Source organism: Cyprinus carpio, chromosome B21 (genome assembly GCF_018340385.1).
Source record: "Cyprinus carpio isolate SPL01 chromosome B21, ASM1834038v1, whole genome shotgun sequence".
Classification (NCBI taxonomy): Eukaryota; Metazoa; Chordata; class Actinopteri; order Cypriniformes; family Cyprinidae; genus Cyprinus; species Cyprinus carpio.
Window position 1 is genome coordinate 4,789,507 of NC_056617.1, and position 22,798 is coordinate 4,812,304.

Sequence of the window (22,798 nt, forward strand, 5' to 3'; positions counted from 1 at the left end):
AAACTCAGAATTTTGAGTTATAAAGTCAGAATTGCGGGATATATACTCGCAGTTGCGAGACATAAAGTCGTATAAGAAATATAAACTACAATATAAGTTATAAAGCCCAATAATGAGAATAAAAGATTATTTTCTTACAACTGCAATTTTATGTCTAATAATTCTGACTTTATAACTCACAATTGTGTGTTATAGAGTCAAAATAGAGAGATATAAGAAAATAAGTCAGAGAGTTCTGAGAAAATTCTGAGTTCTGAGAAAATAAGCTAGAATTGCGAGATAAAAATTAGCAAATCACATTTTTTATTCAGTGGCGGAAACAGACTTCCATAGATTAAAGAAGCTGTTCATTGACCACAAAAAAAAAAAAAGTATTTACCTTAATTTCTCTCCAACCTATGACAAAAGTAGGTCTGTTTACACAAAAGTAATGTTTTCTTCTGTTGAACACAAAAGTAGATGTTTAGCATGTTAGTGTTTGTTGTGAAGATTTAAAATTGAAATAATATAACAACATGAATGTGAGTACATGATGACAATGTTTAACAATCCCTTTAAGGTTTAGCTTTAACCTCATTGGCTGAGGTTGTATGTTGATTAGTTGATCAGTTTGCAGCTTAATTTAACACAATCCAAGCTTAATTTTCAATTAATTTTCTTAACTCTATGAAACAACTCATAGAAAACTCTGTTTCAATTTTTATTCTAGTGTTAATGTGTATAGAGAAATAGCTAATAAACTCAGTTATGTTCCTGGTGTTGCATAAATTAATCAGCATAGACGTTTGGCATTAAGTTTGATTGTTTGATTCATTAGCTAAAAACTGCTTTATTGAAAAGTATTATTTAGCACAGCTTTTTAATTATAAAAATGTCAGCTTTTATAAAAAGCCAGAAAGAAATCTAGGTTTGAAAGAAGTATTTAATCAACACGGTCAAGTTCAGAGAGTTTATAGAGAACTAACGAGACCAAATGTTACATCAAAAATGAAAAACAACCTCCCAACGGCACTAATTTGTAAATAAGTGTCTATTTGCCTGTTACAAGTCCGAGGCCGTGACACAAGGTCAGCCCAACATTAAGAGCATTCTAAAAGTCTGTGCTGCACTATTTTCATGCAAAACACAGTCCTACCATGTTAGTCATAAATCTATGAAATAAAAACAAACCAGTGTGATTCAAGTTGCATTGTTCATTGGCAAACATGCTGAGGGATCTCAAGGCCAAACAAATTCAAGCCCAGAGTGATTTGTGACAAAGTAACCTTATTTCTATGGCTCTATCTTTCATCCACTCCGTCTCTCTTTTATGTCTCTCGCCATCTCCTCTCATAAAAATGTGACCATAGTGCAGGATGGTAACCATGTTCCTTATAGGGATGAAATGTTCAAAAGATACTTTATAGGAACAGTTTACCTAAAAATTTTAATTCATAATTTACTCACCCTCATGTTGGTCCAACCTCTCATTTCTTCCATCGAGCACCAAATGAGACATTTAGCAGAATGACTGAGCTGCTCACTTTCATTCAATAAAAGGTGAACTGTAAAAATTAGGGAAAACACATTAAAGGAATATATCACAAATGGGAATTTGCTGAAAAGGTACTCACCCTCAGGCAATCCACGATGTAAATGAGTTTTTTTGAATAAATTAGGAGAAATGTAGCATTGCATCACTTGCTCACCAGTGGATCCACTGCAGTGAATGGGTACCATCAGAACGAGAGTCCAAATAGCTGATAAAAACATCACAATAAGCCACAAGTAATCCACAACACTCTAGTGAGCAAGTGCTGTAATGCTAAAGATCTCCATATCTGTGCTAATGAAGAAACAAATGTATCTACATCTTGCCCTGAGGGCAAATTCTTATTTTGGGTGAACCATTCCTTTAAAAAAGTAGTTACTTCAAGTTGTGCATTAAATTTCAAGTCACACCATGGCTTTGTGAGAGGAACAGCCTGAAATTTCAGTCTTAACATTTCAACCTTGACTGACAGCTGTGGTCACCATTCACTTGCACTGTAAGGAAAAGAACACCCTTGGACATTCCGTTATAAATAACAATTTTTGTGTTCTATGGGAAACCATACAGGAAATCATACAGATTTAAGGACATGAAGATGAGTAAATGATGGCAGAACCAGTCCTTTAAGGCCAGTACAGACAGATCGGAATCATTGTGGATCCACAATCAAACCAAAAAGTGTGCATGGGTTTGCATGTAATAGACAGTGACAGGCCCGGAAAGAATATCTGCCCTAGATTCAGTGTTTTAGATGTTTTCTGTGTGATGTTTTATTAAAGTGAGGTTGGATATGCTGACAGAGACACAACTGGATGCCTGACACTCCCTGAATATCTCTCAGCCTGTTTCTCTCTCACTCAAAGGTCAGTTTACGTGAAGTGCTGTACCTTTGACGTATTCATGTTTTTTTCCCCAAAATAGCAGTTTTTTTTGGAATTATAATCTGGTTCATTCATAGGGTTCTGTCTGTTCTTTCAGTTCATCTTCTCTTTTAAGGGGGGAACACACACTTGCTACATTAAATTTTGGGGAATATTGTCACACGTTTTATATATATGTTTTTCGTGTGTGTGTATGTGTGTGTGTGTGTGTGTATATATATATATATATATATATATATTTCCCTATTCAGCCCGTTATATATATGTGTGTGTGTGTGTATATATATATATATATATTTCCCTATTCAGCCAAACTTTTCATAATTCAAACTCAAAATATACTCAAATCAGTTTTAAAAAGCAGGTTCCCATTGTGACAACTTACCCCATGTAGTGTGACAAAATGTCCGAGTGCAGGGGACAGTTAAACGTACAAACAGAACTGTATCTATTTTTCCCTAGGCAATAACAGTATAATTATTAAAAACTTTTATGTAGCCTGAACTTACACAAAAATGGTCTTTTAAAGAACCTACCCTGAGAAATATTCACTTAGTAAGAAGTGTGACACATAGTCCTGGTTTCCCCAGTTTACTTATATATGGTTATTTTTGGTATCACGATTCATGCACATGTAACTGTGACGTGTTTTTCACCTCTTACTGTGTCACGACTATTTACTGACATGTCTAGGTCTGTGAATAATAGGTGTTAAACAAGTGATGCATGAGACTGCACTACTCATTCTGTCCTAGTGCCAGATAGCGGTCGGGTGTAATTGCATCACAGCACTGCCGATCACAACACGGGGGCGCTCGAGTCATTCTAATGCTAACTGAATTAATGCACTTACGGCACTGAGTGTGTAGGATGCATGCAGGGCGGGCCCTTTCCGGGACCCTCTTATATATAAAACATCTACACATGTTCATATCAGATATTTACATATGTTTAAGGTTGCAATAAAGAGATTCCAAACAAATATGCCACTTATGTTTCCATTTATTTCACAGGTGCTTATATGAGCAATATGTCCTCTTGAAACATCTTGTGAGTCCTTTAATTGTACTATTTCTGAAAAAATAAAAAAAAAGCACTGATTAAAAGTTACTTATGACAGGGTGCTTGTTAAAATAACCCTTTAGCGGTGTGTATTTAAAGTCAAACAACATTTCAGTAACAACAAGTGACAAGCACTGATCTATATATGACTATGTTCTATATGTTCTATATTATAGATCAGTGGTGACAAGTCAGAAAAAAGTCGCGTTGCCTGAAGCGATATCCATAGCAACAGTACGCTGCTTGCATTTTTTCATTTTTTTCATTCAGAATATAACAGAAAAACTATAAAACTGGCCTTTTAACCATATTATAGATTCTCATATTACAATTTTAATCACAAAAAAGCGTAAATATTTTGTCTGAAGACGGTTAACTGTTAAGAGAAAACTTTGGTGCACGAAAAGAAAAAATACTGACCGAAAATTTGACGCCCCTCAAAGTGTTTTTATCATTTGCATAGAGATGACATTTAAAAATGATTACAATAGAGCAACAGTAAGAAAGGGCCCGCGGGAGAAATGTGATCGTTGGGCAGGATCGTTATTCACTCGCATTGACCCGGACTGGGGCGTGACATTGGGATGCTCGCTTTACAACCGTACCGGGCGCGTGGCTATGACAATATCGGGCCATTAACACGATACGTTGCCAAGTGCAAATCCCCGGTGGCGCGTCTCGTGAGCAGAGGGGCGCTTGACGCGTTCACGCGTTCCCTTATATAGGAACGCGTGGCGCCGCCTCCTTTCTCATCTACGGAGACCAGTCGATGTGTGCAGTTGTAATCCATCCTGAGTAATTCACTTGCGTGGGGAGGCGGACCAATAAGGGCGTGAACGCACACAAAAAAGGCACGGATAACGGAAAAGACACCAGAGGGGAGCAGCGTGCAGAGACGAGGGTCACAACCGCTCAGTTTTGATCACTTTAACAACACCGGACTCCATTCAATCACTGGCAATCAAGATGAGCACAGTGAAACTGTCCGAACCGGGACCGTCAGAGGAGATGTTGCGGATGATGGTGATGCACAAGGCGCTCACGGGCAGCGATGCTCGCCGTTATGGCTCCCCGGTGGCTCGTGTAGAATGAGAGTTTGGGTCAGTGCGCAGAGATGTCGGTGCCTTTGCTGAAGATCGGTGTGGTGCTCAGCACCATGGCAATGATCACCAACTGGATGTCCCAGACACTTCCATCACTAGTGGGGCTCAACACCACCAAACTGACCGCGGCGCAGGGCGGCTATCCCGACCGGAGTATAGGAGTAAGTCTCGGGTTATTTCCCCCAAAATTCAAACGAAAAGTTCAAATATTAAGCCTTTAATGTGTTTTTCCACATTGAAAGCGCTTTTTGTATACAAATGTGCATTCTTTTGCATTCTGTTCCATTCATTCTTTAAAAATGTCCAATGCAGAAACGTGTGTGCACGCCTCCTTGCGCTTTCTCGGTTTAAAAAAAGTGGCGTTCTCGGACCTGCTGATTGTGATGTCATGGAATTTCGAACGATCCGCTCATTAATATTACAATTCGTAATGTTTTCGCGTTCTAATTAGCTCTAATAATTTTTTTATAAAACAAAATTGCTGCAAAAAGTCAATAGATATAAGGAGCATTTTTCTTTTTGTGATTTTATTTGAATGAGCATGGAAAGCCCACTGAAAGAGGCAAAGGCATAAAGCATTTTAACACGTCTTGAGTCCTTAGCGTTCGCAAGAACGTGTTTTGAGCACATTCTTATGTTAAAAAAAGAATAAAGAATGAAACAAATAAGCTATATCACTAAACACACAGTGGATGTAACGCAGTTGTGTAGCTCTTTCGTGGTTCAGTCTTTTTCACTTTCATGGATAATTTTATTATTAATATCACTTTGAATTTTAAAAAAATATAAGGGGTTTACCACAGGCCAGATTAAAAATGTAACATAACATGAAAAGTCTGCAAAGCAGACAGAATCAAAGTCTGTTTGTAGTTTTGTAATATTCCACTGGTGTAGAGATTGTGGGGATTTCGGATTCTCCAGACCTGCATCAGCGGATGTTCATCAATCCTCCATCTGTCCCTCACCCTCACCAACTCCAGACAGACTGTGATTGGATCTGTAACTCAACAGCAGTTCAAGAATGACACAGCCGAGCAGGACAGATCGCCTCTTTCTAACAGCTGTCAGTCAAATAGACTACGAAACTGTGTGCGTGAATGAGGCTGATGTAAAGCTGCTGCATTTTGATTGGTGGGTGGGGAGGTGGGCGTGGTCTGACGTGCCACAAGCAGATGGGATTTCGTAATCTTGTGTCATGTGTTTGTAATGCCAATAAATCTGGGATTATAAATGAAACTATGAAGTTTAGATGTTGTAATATTTCTTGTTGTCAGGTTTTACCTGCTAACCCAGAGGAGTCCTGGCAGGTGTACAGCTCGGCTCAGGACAGCGAGGGCAGGTGTGTGTGCACGGTCGTCGCACCTCAGCAGACCATGTGCTCAAGAGACGCCCGCACCAAACAACTCCGCCAGCTCCTGGAGAAGGTGACCTCCTGACCCATAATGCTCTATTGCTTTGCCCTTGGGCATCATGTTACCTACCTAAAGTTGCCACAGACACAGAATCTATGACAACCAGAGCTTTCCTCCAGGGATCAAAGTGACCTAGAGGCATGAGCCTAACAACAACATTATTCGCATACAAACACTCTGAGTTAATGAGTTCCTCTGGAACATGGCTGGCGCAAAGGCAAACAGCCTTTCCTCAGAAAGACCATGATGCAACTCCTCGGACACATCAAATCATTAGCAGACGTGGTATAGCTGCAGAACTCGCTAGTTTGCTGAAGGTCACTAGATTTGTTATATATTGATGATTAGAGTCGATATATTTAAACGTTTCTTCAAAATCAGATCATTTTAAGCTTAGTGGAAGTAAGATAATGTTATTTTTTGGTAAAAGAGGATAACAAATTAAATATCAAATTATCAAAATAAAAATAAAAAACTTAATATCTTGTTAAATATGTAGTTATATTCACCATCACATATTTTCATAATAATAATAAAAATAATTTTATGAAATGAAAGAAAATTCTAAGAAAAAATTAAAACATTGTATTTCTGTTCAAGAGGATAACAAATTAAATATATATATATAATACATTCTATTATTGTATATTTTTATCATTTATTTTATATGTTTATTTTCAAAGTATATACTTTATATATAACAAATTTAATAACAAATTAAAGAATAATCTGCCATAAAACTCTAAACTAAAAAAATAAACTCAGTATTCTGTGTATATATGTATATATATATTTTTTTTCTTTATTTATATCTTATATATATATATATATATATATATATATATATATATATATATATATATATATATATATATATATATATATATGAAGAAGAAGAATTATATGAAATGTGCTTACTTACAAAACCACTTTATCTCTGGTACTTCTGTGTGTGTTTTTAGGTGCAAAACATGACGCAGTCTATCCAAGTATTGGACCAGCGGACCCAGAGGGACCTGCAGTACGTTGTGAAGATGGAAGATCAGCTCCGTGGCCTGGAGACCAAATTCAGACAGGTGGAGGAGAACCACAAACAAAACATCGCCAAGCAATACAAGGTAAACACACAATTAAATGCAAGCAGTGCACATATTCCACACAAATGCACACATCGTTCCACACTTTCATACACAAACACTGCAGATTGCATGCACACCTATAAACGCTTGTGTGATTTTTGCCAAATGTGCAGACCTGTCTGATTCAATCCAAACAATTAGTGAACTTTATTAGTGAACATTTTTGCATTTTTACATTTGCGAACAGAAGAAAGCGAAATTAAATATGAATTATTAAATTAAAAATAATAACACAGAACAAAAATAAACTAAAATAGAAATTAAAAAAATATTAAATATTAATATTAAATAAAGGATCTGCACATTTAGTGTTTTTCTATAATGTAGCAATCAAAGAATCCCATAACACACTATACTACCTGTCACATGCATGGACTGTAATTTTGTTTGCACTTTTTAACACAAGCGTGAGTGTGCGAGTGCATGAGATGTGCGTGTGTGACTGTGAGAGCACGTGAATGTGTTGGCTAGGTTAGTGAGTTAGCTCCCTGTGCTGAGTGTGTTGTTTCTTGCTTGCAGGGCTAACTATAAAGACATGATAGGAGAGCCAGAGGCCAGAAGAGGCAGGTCTAACCCACGATTGGCTGAAGTGGGCGTCAGTCACGCTGTTTATGTCACGATTCTCATATTCTATTCGACATTAGCTGTAAGAAACACTCCTCCCCCCTCCCTTATCCAACCACCAATCAGATCTCCTCCTGCATGCTACTCTAAAGAATTGTTACCTTTTATTTAGTTTCATTGCTATATTGCTATTATTATTACTATTACTACCATTATTATTCTCATCTTTGCAAGTATTGCTTAAGTTTATTATTATTATTATTATTATTATTATTACTCTTATTATTTGTCACTATGAGTCTTTGGTTTTTGAAGTAATATGCGTTTTTGGAAGTAAAGAATTTAATCTTAACATCACATTGTTGTATGTGAGTTGTAATTTCAGCATGTGTCCCTTTCTGCTGTTGCATTCTAAACGACAACTAATAAAGTCTTTTCCCAATTGTTTACCGTGTTCAGAGCGCTTGATTTCGTCGATAAATGTTTGTAGATATATTATTTTTATACGGATATGAGTAGTTTTACTGCATCTTGGCCTCTGGTCTCTCACTGGCTCTACAAGCGCACACACACACACACACACACACACACCACACAAACATAACCTGCTAAACATAAAAGTTTTTATTGGTTTATTGAAGCACTTCAGCAAAGAATCGTCTTATTAAATACCATTTCTCAGGGTTCTTGAGGTGCTATATGCAAATTTAAGTTTGTATTACATTTGAAGTTCTTGATATTAGCATCATTTGTTACAAAAGTGGATTTTTTTGTGGATTGGAAGATAGACGATTTTCCTCTACAACATCACTTAAAGATGTATAAAATCAAGACTACACCCAAAACAGTCTCTTTACCTTGTGAAAAATAAGTACACAATATAATATACTTGATATACTTAAGTGTGAACTGAATGTAATGTTTTTGGACACTTGCAGTAATTGCATGTTATTTACAATTAAACGAAACTGTATTAGTTAATTTCTTCAAAGTATGACAATAAACAATGACTTATATGTACTTTGAAGCATATTTTTAATTTGACATTATTACAAATTACACAAAGTGTACTTAAGTGTGTTAAAACATCTGTAAGCATTATCTGCAAGTAAAGGTTTTTAAAAATATACTTTTAAGATTTTAAGTACAATACAACTAATTCAAATCTATACAAAAAGCACACTTCTTTTTCACAAGGGTTAACAAGCATTTAAAATAGAACAGAGCTTTTTTGCACTAGCAAAGTTAATAAAAAATGGTTTATCCTTTCGTCTGGTGCAGAAAAACTGGACTGACCTGCACAAAACCCAGACCTTAACATAGAAGACCTTTGAAACCTTTTTCGATCATCCAACATCGATTCCTGACCTCACTGATGCTCAGAAGAAGATCTCTGCAGCCTTGTTCCAGCGTCTAGAAAAACTTTCCCAGAAGAGTAGAAACTGTTATAGAAGCAAAACAAAGATTAAATGCTCATTCACACCATAAACAATAGTTATAAAGATGACTATAACGATTAGCGTCCAACATCGACGCATGATAACTTTGTTTATTATAAGCGCACTGCAGTTTTGTTGTCCTCTTGTGCTCTTTAAAGTCAGGTGAATTATAAAATACACCATTATTATTATAAATGTGGTGTGGCCTCTGCCATTCTTTTAAATTGAGAACGATATCTTTATCATTATAGTTTTATCCTTGGTGTGAACGGGTCTCAGCTCATCGTAAAGGCCAATGATTTTGAAAATTTGAAGCAGATTGGTGTGGTGTTTAGATGTCCACATACTTTGAGGCAGATGTGGTTTTCTATAAGAACTTGAATGGCTGTAAAACCCTTTGAAATGTTTATTTTAAGAGTGTCCAGATGAACAAACACACTATACACAACAGTGTTCAACACCTAGATTGTTCAAATTATCATAGCCAGCAAGGGTTCAGACAGGTTTCAGAGTGTACAATAGGCATGACTTTCCAACGTTTCCACGTTACATAATTACAGGTCATAAAGGCAAAAATGGCGGAGCTGCGACCGCTGATTCCCGTACTGGAGGAGTACAAAGCGGACGCACGGCTGGTTCAGCAGTTTAAGGAGGAGGTGCAGAACTTGACGTCCAGCCTCAGCCTCCTTCAGCAGGAGATGGGAGCCTACGACTATGATGACCTGCACTCCCGCGTGATTAGTCTTGAGGAGCGGTTACGTGCATGCATGCAGAAGCTCGGTAAGACACACAACAAATTTATCTTTCTCAACAAAGTTTACACAAGACATGATAGTGGCTCAACATCGTTTGAATTCCAGGTACAGTATAAAATAAGCTCAATTTGTGGCATAATGTTGATCACCACAAAATTTCCACTTGTTCCTTCTCTTGTTTAGGAAAATAAAATTATGGTACATTTAATGGAAGTGAATGTAGCCAATTTGTAAATGTTGAAACACTCACCATTTCAATATTACAGCCACGCATTATCCAAGCATTCTAAGTCCAATTTTACAACTTTGGCATGAAAAGAAAAAAAAAAAGAAATTTTTAGAAATATATATATATTAGATAGGATTTACAACACTGTGTAGAAAAAGTTTAAAAACTGTAAACCTTTACAGCTAAAACAATACACATTTTAACAGAACTAATTTTATAAAATAATAATATCACTGTAAATACTCCAGAAATTGAAATTGACCTGTTAACTTTCATCGTACGTGTCTTTTTATCACATAAAATTGACAAATTATTTTTGTGGCTATTAACATTATGTCACATGTTGGTACCAAACTTGTAGAATTAATTTAAGAAAAGCTATCATTTTAGAATTAAAACAAGCAGTATTTACTTGTTTTATGAATAATTTTTTCTTTGAGGACATTGCCGAAAGAAGAAGACGACTTTGTCTGATTTAACTACTCACAGACTAAACATGTGTCACAAATATACCCACCCAAGTGTGCGAGTAGACGCTGGACTTTCTAACACAAGTCAAAAAGTCATGGGTATGAGCCGCCATATGTCAAAAACAACTGATGATTAATCAAGGGTGAAGCGGTAATTAATTAATAAAGCAGCGCTTTTAAAAACAAAGGTTCTTAGCAGCATCTCAGGTTCAAAGAACTTTCTGATCAAGAACTATTTTGGCTTGTTCCAGATTTTCTGTGTGGTTCTTTGGAGATTAAAAAAAGTTCATGTCACATTATAGGTTCTTAAAATCAGTGTTTTGTCTCCTGGTTACTCCAAAGCACCAACACATGATGGTTTTCATAAGCAGATAAAAAATAAACAAACAAATTTATTGGCATTCATAGTTCCATTAAGAACCTTTAACATCCATGGAACCCTTCTATTTCAGGTTCTTTATAGTGGAAAGAGTTCTTCACACTTAAAAAAATGGAAATGTTCATTGAAAGGAAACTGGTTCTTCTATGACATCACTGCAAAAAACCTTTGTTTTTAAGAGCAAACTAAAGAAGATTGGGTACAATTTAAGGCATTTATAATAAGAGAAATGAAGTCAAAATCAGAATCTTATCTCACCTGTCTCTGATTCACTCTAATCTGATTTCTCAAACACGTTGTCTGCCATTTTCCAATGATGAAGAAATTTTTTAAACGAGATCTCTTTAAATTGACTGTTTCTTCTTGATGAAATGGAGAGCAACTGGAGACTTCTGCTTATGTCTCCTGCTTCTCAGATGTTTCAGATGAGCCCAGTATTCTCCTGTGTCTCTTCTGGAGTTTTCAGAGGAGATCTCAACATCTCAAACTGTGTGATTTGACCAAAAGTCAGAGATTTCAATATTTTTCATCCATTTCTACTAAGATCAAATGTTCTGAGCTGCTCTCTACATTCATTATACAGCTCTGTACTCTTACTGTATGCTGACTATTCTTTCATTTGGATCTGTTTTTATTTTAGCAGAAACATCTGAGATGTAGCTGATACTTAAATGAAGCATTACTCAGAAATCAGTTCATGTCTTCAGAGCTATAAAAGAGTAAAATTATGCATTCACCATCACAGCCTCCATTTCCCAGCATCCATGCACACACACCAGCATCTTTTCTTTGGTGTGTATCATCTTTCTTTCTCCTTCACTCCGAGTTTCTGGAAGAGAAATCTGGGCCAGTTTCACTGTACGATCAATACGGCTTTAAAACAACTGATTGATCTCTCCTTTCTGACACACACTTGAGCTTCATCTTCTGATGAATATGAAACATTTACAGGAAAACCATATGAATTTCACATATTCCCATGCACATTTCATCCCACACGTGACATGATGAGTTTGTGCTGTGTCAAGGAAACATGTTTTACTATTACTGTTCAAAGCCATCAGATTTACAGCAAAAATCACATTTTCATTAGAAACATAAAAATGTAGTTCACTATTTCACTTGTTCAAACATAAATCCTCAAATAGCATTTTGATGTGATCACATGAGATTAAACAAGAACACATGAATTTAACATGTTCTCACATGTGCTCACACGTGAAATTCATGTTGTTGTTTTTTTCCTGTATGGTGTACAAACAATTTTTACTCAAAAATTGCTAGTAAATTTCACATATAATGAAAAAGAAACAGCAAGTAACATCAAATTAAACATGAAATAGAAGACTGAAATCCTATTCTCTTGTAAATCATATTCTAATAATCTATACTGACTACTTGAAAAAATCACTTTTTACAGTGTATATTGACAATAATGAATCAGTAATCTCATACGTTGCTTCATTACATTATGTGAGAGGGGTGTGTTTTTTGCAGATGTGTGTCTGCAGTGTGAGAGAATCAGAGCTTTAGTCTAAAGATAGAAGCGTAATAATTTAGTCCTGTATCTCCCCCCAGACAACTGATTACAGCTCAGTGTTAATCTCAATCGTGTGAAAATACACACACACACACACACACACACACACACACACACACACACACACACACACACACACACACACACACACACACACACACACACACACAGTTATTACTCACTATCACCACAGGACGTCAAAAACCATAACTTTTTATATTTATCTTACAACTTATCTGTATATATTCTCTTTCCCTGTCACACACATGAAAAACATTCGTATGTTTTCCTCTATTATCAGTGAAGACTTTTCCTCTTGAAAACTTTAATTGAGTCACACTGAGCTTCATTATAAGTCATTTAATCATAACCTTCACACCAATATATAAGATTACCACAGCAATTATGACTGAATCAGACTCATCATAACATTACAGCATTAAATCTCTGAAGTCATTAAACTTGTGTGTGTGTGACAACAGGCTTCTCGCAAGAAAGTGTGTGTGTGTGTGTGTGTGAGTGTGTGTGTGTGAGTGCAATTATATATACGTGTGTGTAATTAAATATGTGTGTTGTGCATCCTGCAGCGTGTGGTAAGCTGACCGGCATTAGTGATGCAATCACTATTAAAACATCCGGGTCTCGATTCGGATCCTGGATGACGGACCCTCTTGCTCCTGAAGGAGACACTAGGGTGAGTGTAAACGCAAAAACATATTTTAAATACATATAAATGCAATCAGGCATTTGATACAATTCAAATGTTTGGGGAAATGAAGTGTCATGTCACCAAGGCTGCATTTATTTGACCAAAAATACAGTAAAATCATTGTGAAATATTATTTCAATTTAACATAGCTGTTTTCTATTTAAATATATTGTAAAATGTCATTTATTTCTGTGATGCAAAGCTGAATTTTCAGCATCATTACTCCAGTCTTCAGTGTCACATGATCCTTCAGAAATCATTATAATATGTTGGTTTGCTGCTCGAGAAACATTTCTTATGATTGTCAATGTTTAAAACAGTTGTGCTGCTTGATATTTTTGTGGAAACCATTTTTTAGGTTTCTTTAAAGAATCCACATTTCAAAAGAACAGCCTTTATTCAAAATAGAAATTTTTGGAATATTACAAATGTCACGTTTGATCAATTTAATGTGCATTCCTTGCATTTCTGCATTTCTTAGTATTTGTACAGCAGTAAATTCCTTCTGTAGGACAAACAGGATTCATTTCTGAGATTCATTAACATGCAGGTGGTGGAGGATAGCTGCTTATTTTATGCCGGCAGTAAAAACCCACAAGCACATAGCTGCCGGCAACCGCTTTATAACTATGTTGCTTTATATAACCATAAGAAAAACAAACCTCAAGGCTGAGCCGTCATACACAAATGCTGAAGTACACAGAGAAAAGTTAAAACACACAATGAATTTCTTTGCCCTCATGCCATTTCAGAAAATACATCATCTAAATATTTAGTCCATCATCAGGATCGGCTAAAATCACATGATCACTATGTGGCTGATGAATTGTCTCTGTGAACTGATTAAAAAAAACAAAAAAAAAAACACTCTTTATGTTTCCACTCAAAAATGTTCCCAGGATTCAAAGCACTGCATTTTATTCTTCTTTTAAACAACTTTCTAATTCAACATTTTCGAAGAGTTTTGCGATCACTTTTTACACTCTTTATCATGAAAAAAATATATGATATATTTTTTGAAAATATATATATATATTATTCATTAATAAAGCATTTGTTTGCAAGTTTACTTTTACATTATTTATCATTCAAACAACATTTACAAACAGTTTGTAAGTCCATTGGAACAAGAACCAGTTCACAATAAACATTCGTTTGCGAGTTTACTTTTAAACTGTTTATCATTTGGAAAACATTTGTGAATCACTTGGAACAAAAGAATGAAAAAAGAAGCAGTTCGTAATAACCATTCATTTGTGAGTTTTCTTTTACATTGCTTATCATTCCAACAACATTTACAGAGAGTTTTCAATCACTTGGAATGAAAAAATATGAAGAAAAAAAAATCAGTTCTCATTTGCGAGTTTACTTAGTTTAATGTGGTTTATTATTCAATCAACATTTATGAACAGTTTGTGAATCACTTGGAACCAAAAGAAAAAAAAAATTTTTTTTTTCAAGTTTACTTTAACATAATTATTCAAATAACATTTTCAAACAATTTATGAGTCCACTGGAACAAAAGAATCAAACAAGAACAAGTTGGCAATAATTCATTTGTGAGTTACTTTTACACTGTTTATCATTTCAAACACATTTATGAATCACTTAGAAAAAGATCCAGTTAAAAAACAGCAATTCGTTTGCAAGTTGGATATCCACGGAACTGAAGTCAGGTCACTAACACTCGTGACGAGGGGACAATAAGCGAGGCCAAATAATTTTCCACTCATCCAGATGTGAAGTGCTCCAGCGGGGCTCGTAATGAAGGCCGCAGAGGGGCTTGTGATAACAGGTGGAGGTTAAGAAACAGCAGACTGTGGAGGATGAATGAGGGCAGGTGGAAAGGAGACTTTCCTGACAGCCCGTGTGAATAAGCCGAATCTTTGCCTAATCGTTTCTCAGACATTTGTGAGAGTGTGAAGAGGGTTTGTGGTATGTTGTATGGCATAGCAGAAGTGTGCTATAACATGTGACTTATTTATCCGTCAGTCTTAACCCCAGGTTTCAAGTGACTGTTCCTGTAATAAATGTCTTGCACCCTGCTTTGCATTAAAATGTGGCTAAATGACAAATTGGCAATTAGCAGTTGGCATCCCAGAGCTGCATATGCTTTAACTGCTGCGTTTGTGAGAAGTTTCTCAGCAAGCAGCTTTCCAGTTCTCACTGATGAGAACAAAACTTAAAGTGAACTGAGCTGAATAATGACAGCATTGTCTTCAGTTTAAACTGCTTTACAGCAGAATTTGAGTTTTTCTAATATTTGATGAAGTTTGCATCATTAATTCTGGTATTTTCCTGTTCATTACTGTGAAGCTGCTTTAAAACAATGCGTTTTATATAAAGCACTACTGTATATAAATTGAAATAAAGGAAACAATACAATAACATGTTGAAAACCTGTTCAGTGTTCACCAACTATTACAGTAACTTTAGTTTACATGTTAGTAGCTACATCTTCATGCACCAATATTCCATCAAAAATGTTGTACCATCTTATTGCTATATAGCTCAAAAATATATAATATAATTTGAAATTACATTAGATTTGCTAAAGCCAATCATTTAAAGACAATTTGTGTCCTTCTTGAAGGTCATAATATATTATCAATATAGCAATGCTGTGACTATATTCGTAATGTACTGTAGTTTAGCTCTTATTGCATTTTGCAAACAATGTTACACTAAAAAAACAAAAAAACAATAAAAAAAAAACAATTACTGATGAAAGTTTTATTCAAATTGCTAGTAAATTCCACAAATAATTACAAAAAATTACAAGTCTTCATGTGTTCCATTCAATTAAACGTAAAATGTTGAAGGAGATAGGCTGAAATTGTATTTTCATGTGCAATGCACTCCAATAATCTTTGTTTTATTTACAATTTTGGAGAAAAAAAAAATCAATGTTCACCAACCACCAGTTTTACAGTGTACAGCAGACTGAACAACAAATACTCCAATAGAAAACCCAAAATTATATTAGATCCCATTGCAAACACTCATACTAGACCTTTGATTTAGAAACAACACACATTCACCTCAAAATACACAATTACGAACTCAAAAAGCCATTAAACTGATGCCTTGTGCAAGCTAGTCCCTCCAAACGCCATAAACACAGCAGAGCAATTATAAATCAGGCTGGTGAACATATAACCTTCATTCACACCCACAGACCCCTCCCTCTTATTCTGTTTTTCTCACACTTTGGGTTGGAGGCTCTTGTTCTCAAAGATTGATGAGACCGTAGGCTGTATGTGTGAGACAGACAGAGCGTGGAGAGAAAGATGTGTGTGTGTGGGAGTGAACAATAAGCAATATCTCACAGCAAGCGAGTTTTTGGCTCTTCAAAGATAAAAAGCTTTGGCAGCATGTTGCTCTCAGAGATACCAAGGAGAGATGGAGCAGCATTCAAGCTCTGCATGAGCATTAAGCTAAAGCTGAACAAATACCCTCTGACCGACCAGAATATGGTCAAATATTAATGCTGTGTTCTATATTCTGATCATATTCCTATTTGATTTCCAACTTCTGACCATAAAGGTATTTGTTGTGGCCTGAAGATGATGCATACAGAAATAAAAATAGCAATACTACCAGTAGCTTTACAAATCAACAAAAAAATGTGCCCTGGCATCCAAATTGCACAGGATAAGCTAATATTTATTCTGCATGTATATGATTATCAGAAAGGATTATTTACCGTGTTTTACACACTTGCCATTGTAAAGGAGTTTTATTAGCGTAAAGATTGACAGCTGATTCACTAAAGCAACTTATTTGCATATAAAGCACATTTCAGAACTCAAAATGAATTTTTTTGTACTGTTTATTATAAAATTGTGTTGCCTAACAAATAATTTTAAGTCATTAAGGACACATTAATTTGATCAAAGGTGACAGTAAAGATATGTATAAGAATTTCTATTTCAAATGCTATTATTTCTATTTATTAAAGCAGGATTATTGTAGTTAACTAAAACTTAAATTAAAACCATTAAAAAAACATGTTGTTACTTATAAAATAAAATGCTAAATGAAATATAAAGAAAATATATTTAAAAATGATTTCAGCTAGTTGCTAAGTCAATATTTCTGATTTTTATTTAGTTTAACTTGATGCACTAAACTAATAAATAAATAAATAAATTAATAAATAAATAAATAAATAAATAAATTAATTAATTAATTAAAACTATTGGCAAAAAAAAAAAAAAAATACAAAAAATGAGATAACCACACAACCAAATTAAACTATTACTAAACTTAAAATGAAAAATATAAAAATCAAACCGGATTCAATAGCACCTCGATACTAAAATAACACTGCATCAAAGAATTGTGGAAAAAAGTACAGTTTCCACAAAAATATGAAGCAGCACAACTGTTTTCAATATTAATAATAACAGAATGATTTCTGAAGGATCATGGTTCACTTAAGACTGGAGTAATGATGCGTAAACACTTTATATCTATAATTATTATAATATATAATTTATAATTTATTATATATATATAAATTAAAATAATATTTCACAATATTACTGTTTTAATGTTTTTGTTTTTTTATCATATAAATGTGAGTATAAGAGACTTCTTCAAACAACAACCAAATTTTACATGGAATGCTGACCAGATCCTGGCTCAAAAAACATCAGCTTGGAGGAAAAAAAAATTGTTTTATGGTGTTATTTTGGTGTTGATCAAAGGATGAGCTCCCTCAGCTGATTCTTGGCACTTCCTTCTACTTTTGGGGATTTATAGTTGCCACTTCTGCCCAGAAGTCACTCACTGCACACTGCTCTGAGTAAAGCTGCTTTGGAACAGTTTATATTGTGAAGAATGCTGTTAAAACACAACAAAATCGAATCAAATGTTATTGCTGCAGCCTTACAGTGAACAACTGTGGGTTTCAAAAGAGATCAAGGTTGTGCAGTATGTTCAAACATGGAGAAAGGGTGGGTTTGTATGTTGATATATACAGTAGATGTTGTTTACTGCCTCGTGCCTCCTAAAGAGAGCACAAAGACGTCCCGCTGGGCCGCGAAGCTCTGGAATATTCCATAAGCGTGACTGCTCTACCTTCCCATTCGCTCATCTAGAGACAGAAGCCCCAGCCATGCTGGGAAATCTCCACGGAGAGTCGCTTTTATCCGGAATGATCTGGAATTATCCCCATAGGGTTCGTAATGCCTGGCACACAGCAACGTCCTGGCTGTCAGTTTTCACCGCCTGCGTTCTGCCACAGCCAGGGAAGGATGGACACCTTCAGTCTGGAATTTAATTAAGACCTCGCTGAACACGTCCTGCTGTGCTGGTAAATTCATGCCAGAACAAAAAAATCGAATGCAAGCACAGACAAAATAAAGAACAACTTGACCTACTTCTATTGATCGTTAAAAGGATGAGTCTGTAGTTTAACCTTCTGTACTCAAGTTTTGATTCTGTGAATGTCAAGCCAGAATTCTGACCATCTATCTATCTATCTATCTATCTACAACCAACTATCAATCTATCCATCCACTGATCCATCCAACCAACTATCCATCCATCCATCCATCCATCCATCCAAGCAACTATTAATCCGTCCGTCTGTCCATCCATCCATCCATCAATCCCTCTATCCTTCCATCCGTCCATCAATCCCTCTGTCCATCCATCAATCCGTCCGTTCGTCCTTCCATCCATCCATCCACTTACACACTTCAAGGTTTTTTGAGCTAAAAAATTTTCAAAGAAGACTTTGTAAAGCCAACATCCAAGATTCAAAATAAATCTGAATTTCAATTGAAGTTCCTGATTGCTACCTCTCATTTAAAAATGGTGCACAACCCTGATGAACATCTTAAAAAGTTTGCGTTTAATATACATTCTGACAAACATCTGATGCATTTTGTGCAAACATCCGACAGGGAATGTTTCAGCAGACATACTCTAGTTGAGCAAATGTTAAAAACGACATCCTCCAGATGAGAACTAATGCACATCTGCTCAGCATACTCTTGCTACAGGGATGTGTCTCATTAACTCAATTCCTTGTATTGTTAAGTCATTTATATTAATCACTTACTCTCTCACTTCTGTTTAGGTGTGGTACATGGACGGCTATCATAACAACCGTTTTGTGCGGGAATATAAGTCTATGGCGGACTTCATGACGTCGGACAACTTCACGTCTCACCGCCTGCCGCACCCTTGGTCCGGGACGGGTCAGGTGGTCTACAATGGCTCCATCTATTTCAACAAGTTCCAGAGCAACATGATCATCAAGTTTGACTTCAAGACATCCACCATAAGTAAATCTCAGCGTCTGGATAATGCAGGCTACAGTAACACCTACCACTATGCCTGGGGCGGACACTCTGACATCGACCTCATGGTGGACGAGGGCGGGCTCTGGGCTGTCTACGCCACCAATCAGAATGCGGGGAACATAGTCATCAGCAAGCTCCACCCCCTGACCCTGCATATAATCCAGAGCTGGACGACCAATCACCCGAGACGCAGCGCTGGGGAGTCGTTTATGATTTGCGGGACACTGTACGTGACCAACGGCTACTCAGGAGGGACGAAAGTCTACTACGCCTACCACACCAACTCCTCGACGTATGAGTACATCGATATCGTTCTGCAGAACAAGTACTCGCACATCTCCATGCTGGACTACAACCCACGAGATCGTGCGCTCTATGCCTGGAATAACGGACATCAAGTCCTATACAACGTTACGCTTTTCCATGTCATCCGCTCGGAGCAACTGTAACCTTGGAGGATTTGGGTGTGAGTATCCGAAGACAATCTTTAGGAATGTTCTTCGATGGATTGTTACAAAAAATGTTATGCTGAATGAAAACTAAATCTGAACAATAGACATGTGAATGGAAAATAGAACACAAAATCATGAACAGATGCCAAAAAAATTTAAAATAAATAAACAAAGCCACGCCTTTCTTTTTTTTTTTTTACAAACGGACTTCTCTAGGGCACTGTCTGATCAGATGTTTTCCAGTAGCACTAAAAAGACATTTCTCCATGCTTTTCTGCGCACTGAAATGTAGAGAAAGTTGGGATTAGTTACGGACTAGTAGCCCACACTCAACCTCATAAACTGAGCGTGTGCAGGAAAACCCATGGTGCTTCACTTGGCAAACTAACACGGACGGCTTACCAGTCTGTGCAATATCCTAACTCCAACTTGTGTGCTTTGCAAAGCTCGTTTCTTTAGGTAATACAAAAAAATATGATTGGGTGAAGGCGTTGACTGTTGAAAGCTTGTTCAAAGGACTCTCGTGAGATTTTACTTGAACTTACTTGCGATTAAGTTGTTGTGATGCGGACCATATCATGGTATTTTATAACAACCTACATGTATGTAGCACCTGAGAACAGACCAAAGCGTGCTATTAAAGTCAACATGAAATCACACATTCCCGGTCTTTATATGCATAATTACCAAACTTGCTCCACCTCTGAAACAACCTTCACTTTTGGATCAACAAGAACACTTATTTGAACATATCCATCATTCTGGTCATATTTACCAGTGCAATCAATTCCCAATGGATAAAATCAAGTCTCGTCCAGCGTTTTTCTTGTCGAATATCCTGATAACACAAAAACATAATTTCATGTTGACTTTATACCTTCTCTGGTGAGTTTATCACCCTTCAGGCTACTGATACACACGTTGTTGTGCTTGTAAATGGATGTCAGCTGCATCTGCATCATGATTGCTACGATACACCAACTCCGTGTAACAGATGTGCCGGTTTTATTAGCAGATGGTTCAGGTACAATCTTACTCCGATTTAGTCTCCGTGCTGGTGAATTCTTGTAAAATGATCCTTTAGTTTTGCATGAGCAGTTTTTACATGTGCAGGTGTGCTCAAAGGAATGTTTACCTGTGTGACGCTGTACATGACTGATTTGGGATCAGGGAGGGAGGGAGGTTGGGGTTCATTATAGTCTCTAGAAACCTGGGAATTTAAAAAAAACATGCTTGTTTCTATCTGGTTTGTTTCGAGTGGCTTGTTTCTTAACGCCAATTCTTGATTTTTGTAGATTTACAGTTTGATGTTTTTTGTCATTTACAGTACTACCGTCTGTTTGGGTGATGCTTTAGTGTCTTTGTTTTAGTTCGTTGGCGTTAGAAAGCCACCTTTCTGTCACGAAAAAGATTGATATCAGAATGTAAAATGTCTCTAAGTCACTTTGGAGGACATCTAAAATATGAATATGAAACTATAACATCATTGAGCAGTCTAATATATATTGTACTCATTTTATCAAGGCTCATACTGTCTTATGAAGCTAATTAGCTAAAGCTAATTCCAGCTTTAATTCTTTTTGCGCTTAGCTGGATGTGTGTTGTACCCACAATACGATGATTCTTATCAATAAAAGAGGATTTATGTCCTGATGTCATCATTCGGTATTGATCTCTGAGTGTGTTTCATCATGAGGTCAAGGTTTCATCCCAATATTGAAAGAAAGTAGCACAAAAACTGGCTTCGGGATGCTGGTTTTTGCTATAGTATAACCAACAAGGCTACATTGATTAACTAGATGCTAATTGATGTTAGTTAGCCAAGCTTCATTAGCTGTTATACATGTGGAGGATAGGATGAATTAATCCAGTTACGTAACATGACTGATCAAAGATTATTGCTTTCTGTTAACTATTTTTAAGCCCTGTCTGAAAAATATTCTAATGATTATTACTGTTATTATACAGTACAAACTACAGTTGAAGCCCAGCAGGCCCAAAACATATTTACAAAGTTGCATTTTAGTTGCAATTGAAATAAATAAATATTATAAAAATGTCGTAGCATCTACTAATTATATAACATGACTAATCAAAGGTTAGAGCTTTCTATTCCCTTTTTTAAAGCACGTCTGACAGATATTGTAATCATTATGGCTGTTATCATACAGTACAACATACTGCACTTACAAGCCCACATGGGCATAATGTAGCAATGGCTCGCTCAACTAAAACACTGCTGAGAATTGCTAGTTTTTGTCCTGCCTGTTGAGGGATACAATTATATTAAAATGATATACTTTGCAGACACTTTCTTACCCAAATGTAGTATACACAAATCACTTTACTGCCATCTACTAGGACAGGGGGCTAAGAATTACACAATGCTAAACTTGCTAAGCTAGTTTTATTAGGGTAAAAGGGCAGGAGTGAACAATGTTTTGACTTTTTTACTGTATTTTTAAGTTTAATATTATTTATGTTTTGTGGAGTGGGATGGAACGAGTAGATACTAACACTAAAGAAACAGCAATGATTTTAGAAGGGACACTAAATTAATATTGATTTAAACTTTTATTAAAAACAAAACTGCTATACCACCCCAAATGAAGATGGAATATTTATATATATATGTATATATATATATATATATATATATATATATACTTTACAATTTAAATTAAATCAATATCATATTATTTATTACACACACATATATTATCACACACACACACACACACACATATATATATATACACAGTATATATTAGTGCTCTCAAACAATTAATCGCGATATAATATATATATATATATAT

At 35.9% G+C, this 22,798-nt stretch overlaps 1 protein-coding gene and 1 long non-coding RNA gene across 6 annotated transcripts in view; one reads left to right on the forward strand and one right to left on the reverse strand.

The window, feature by feature from the left end:
• The window catches only part of LOC109104898 (noelin-like), a 30,266-nt gene extending 8,623 nt beyond the window's left edge, over positions 1-21,643 (forward strand). The window contains exons 1-7 of one of the 4 annotated variants that reach the window (XM_042748450.1): positions 3,642-4,738; positions 5,852-6,001; positions 6,952-7,107; positions 9,692-9,911; positions 10,556-10,684; positions 13,092-13,198; positions 19,305-21,643. In XM_042748450.1, the coding sequence (XP_042604384.1) occupies positions 4,589-4,738; positions 5,852-6,001; positions 6,952-7,107; positions 9,692-9,911; positions 10,556-10,684; positions 13,092-13,198; positions 19,305-19,979 (1,587 nt within the window). In that variant the 5' untranslated portion in view covers positions 3,642-4,588 and the 3' untranslated portion in view covers positions 19,980-21,643. Of the gene's footprint in view, positions 1-3,641; positions 4,739-5,851; positions 6,002-6,951; positions 7,108-9,691; positions 9,912-10,555; positions 10,685-13,091; positions 13,199-19,304 lie in introns of those variants that run through there. The other 3 variants (XM_042748451.1, XM_042748452.1, XM_042748453.1) reach the window with 3 other exon arrangements.
• LOC122141323 lies at positions 8,881-11,854 on the reverse strand. Of its 2 annotated transcripts, none has more exons than XR_006157707.1 (3): positions 11,702-11,854; positions 11,223-11,451; positions 8,881-9,134 (listed from the first exon to the last, which is right to left on the reverse strand). It is a non-coding gene; the product is annotated as an uncharacterized LOC122141323 (long non-coding RNA). The 2 variants fall into 2 exon arrangements; XR_006157708.1 differs by lacking the exon at positions 8,881-9,134 and adding an exon at positions 9,924-10,190.
• Positions 21,644-22,798: the final 1,155 nt, after the last annotated feature.